The 1,834-nt window shown below is 60.2% G+C and overlaps 1 protein-coding gene across 1 annotated transcript in view; it reads right to left on the minus strand.

Annotated features, from left to right (window-relative positions):
• LOC121344773 (vitamin K epoxide reductase complex subunit 1-like) overlaps positions 1 to 1,275 on the minus strand; it is a 2,796-nt gene extending 1,521 nt beyond the window's left edge. The window contains exons 1-2 of the mRNA XM_041421000.1: positions 1,080 to 1,275; positions 54 to 163 (exon numbers count right to left, since the gene is read on the minus strand). Coding sequence (XP_041276934.1) covers positions 54 to 163; positions 1,080 to 1,234 — 265 coding nt within the window. The 5' untranslated portion in view covers positions 1,235 to 1,275. The remainder of the gene's footprint in view (positions 1 to 53; positions 164 to 1,079) is intronic.
• Between the last annotated feature and the right edge of the window lie 559 nt (positions 1,276 to 1,834).

Here is a 1,834-nt window from a genome sequence, read left to right on the forward strand (position 1 = left end):
CCCCTTTAGCCCCGCCCAGTCCCCCTTTAGCCCCGCCCAGTCCCCGCGATTACCCAGCAGCCCCTGCAGCAGGTAGAAGAGCAGCCCGATGGCGCCGTTGGGGACGTTCAGGGCGCTGTCCCCGCCCAGCACCGGCTCCACCAGCCCCAGGCCACGCCCCCACCTGGAAAAGGGGCGTGGCAACACTGAGACACACCCACAAGCCGGGTAGACACACCCCCATGCCCATATATGGTGTGCACAGGTGGATAAGCCACACCCCTTATTGTCTTAAGCCACGCCCCCAGATTGACTTGGTGCTTTGCTGCTTTAAGCCACGCCTCCTGAGATAAGCCACACCCATTTCCCCATGTTCATGTCCGTATATGGTCAGAACTAGGTTAAGCCACACCTCCATGCCCATATATGGGCATAGCATGGCCACACCCCCATATGGCAACAAGCAGAAGCCACGCCTTCATGCCCATATATGGAAATAACACAGCCACACCCTTATGACCTTATATGGACACAAGCATCACCTTTATGCCCATATATGGGCATAAGAGATACAAGCCACTCCCCCTTCATGAATGCAAGTTTAAGCCACGCCTTCACAGCGATACATGGGTGTGACACAACCACGCCCTCTTGACCATATATGGCGCAACCCAAAGCCACGCCTTCACCTCCATATAAGGACACAACATGCAAGCCACTCCCCTGTGACCATATATGGGCACAAGCCACACCCTCAGACCCATATATGGACATACGGCACCCACTGTCATGCCATAGATTGCTCTAATTAGCATAACCCCACCCCTAACCCAAGCCACGCCCCTCAGACCCACTCCCGCCATTTTAAGCCCCGCCCCTTTCCCCTCACGACTCCCTGCCCACAGCGCCCCCTAGCGGCGCGCCCTTCCCCTCATTCCCATTGGCCATCACCTCATGCAAGCCCCGCCCACTTGCGTTCTCCGCCCACAGCGCCCCCTAGCGGCCTGCCCTTCCCCTCACGCCCATTGGCCGCCGCCTCACGCAAGCCCCGCCCACTCCCGTTCCCGCCCTCCTCCTCCCGTTACTCCCGGTGCTTTTACCGGGAGGAGAACACCCGAGTGCAGGACACGGAGGGCCCCAGGTCGCAGGCGGCTCGGTACGACGGGTCCCTCGCCGCTTGGTGTTCCACATGCAGCGCGTACACCGACAGCGCCGCGCCCGCCACGCACAGCGCCGCCCGCAGCGCCGCCGCCATCGTTCAACCCCCATTGGGCGGCGCCGCTGCCTCTCCCACCTCCCCTCTCCGCTGATTGGCCAACAGCGATAAGGTCTGCCTTATTTCCGGTTTGGACGCGGTGGTTCATGGGAGGTGTAGTTCTTTGCGGTTGCGCATGCGCCGTGGTGTGAGTTGGGGGAAGGAAGGGCGCGAATAAAAAAAATGGCGGGAGCGCGGCCAAGATGGCGGCGGGGAGCTGAGTGAGGGCTCGGGCTCGGCCCCGCCGCTCCGGAGCCCCTCGGAGGCGCTGGGGGAAGGCCGGGGCTCGGTGAGTGAGGCCCGGAGGGGTCGGGGAGTGGCGGGGACTGGAGGGAATTATTGGGGAGGGGTCGCGGTGACGTCACGGGGCAAGATGGCGGCGGCGGCGTGAGGGGGGTGAGGGAAGGAGGGGAAGGAAAATGGTGGAAAATTCCCTCAGGGAGAGAAATAAAGCACTGGGATCAAACTGGGAGCACTGGGGTTAAACTGAGATCTTTCCACCCCAATTTTTCTGTCATATCGTGAAATTTATCTCTCTTTTTCTCCACCCAAATCCCCAATTTCCCTAAATTCCTTTCCCATTTTCCCTTAAATTTCTCT

The sequence above is a fragment of the Onychostruthus taczanowskii genome, unplaced genomic scaffold, assembly GCF_017590055.1.
Source record: "Onychostruthus taczanowskii isolate IOZ18803 unplaced genomic scaffold, ASM1759005v1 scaffold672, whole genome shotgun sequence".
In the NCBI taxonomy this organism is placed as follows: Eukaryota; Metazoa; Chordata; class Aves; order Passeriformes; family Passeridae; genus Onychostruthus; species Onychostruthus taczanowskii.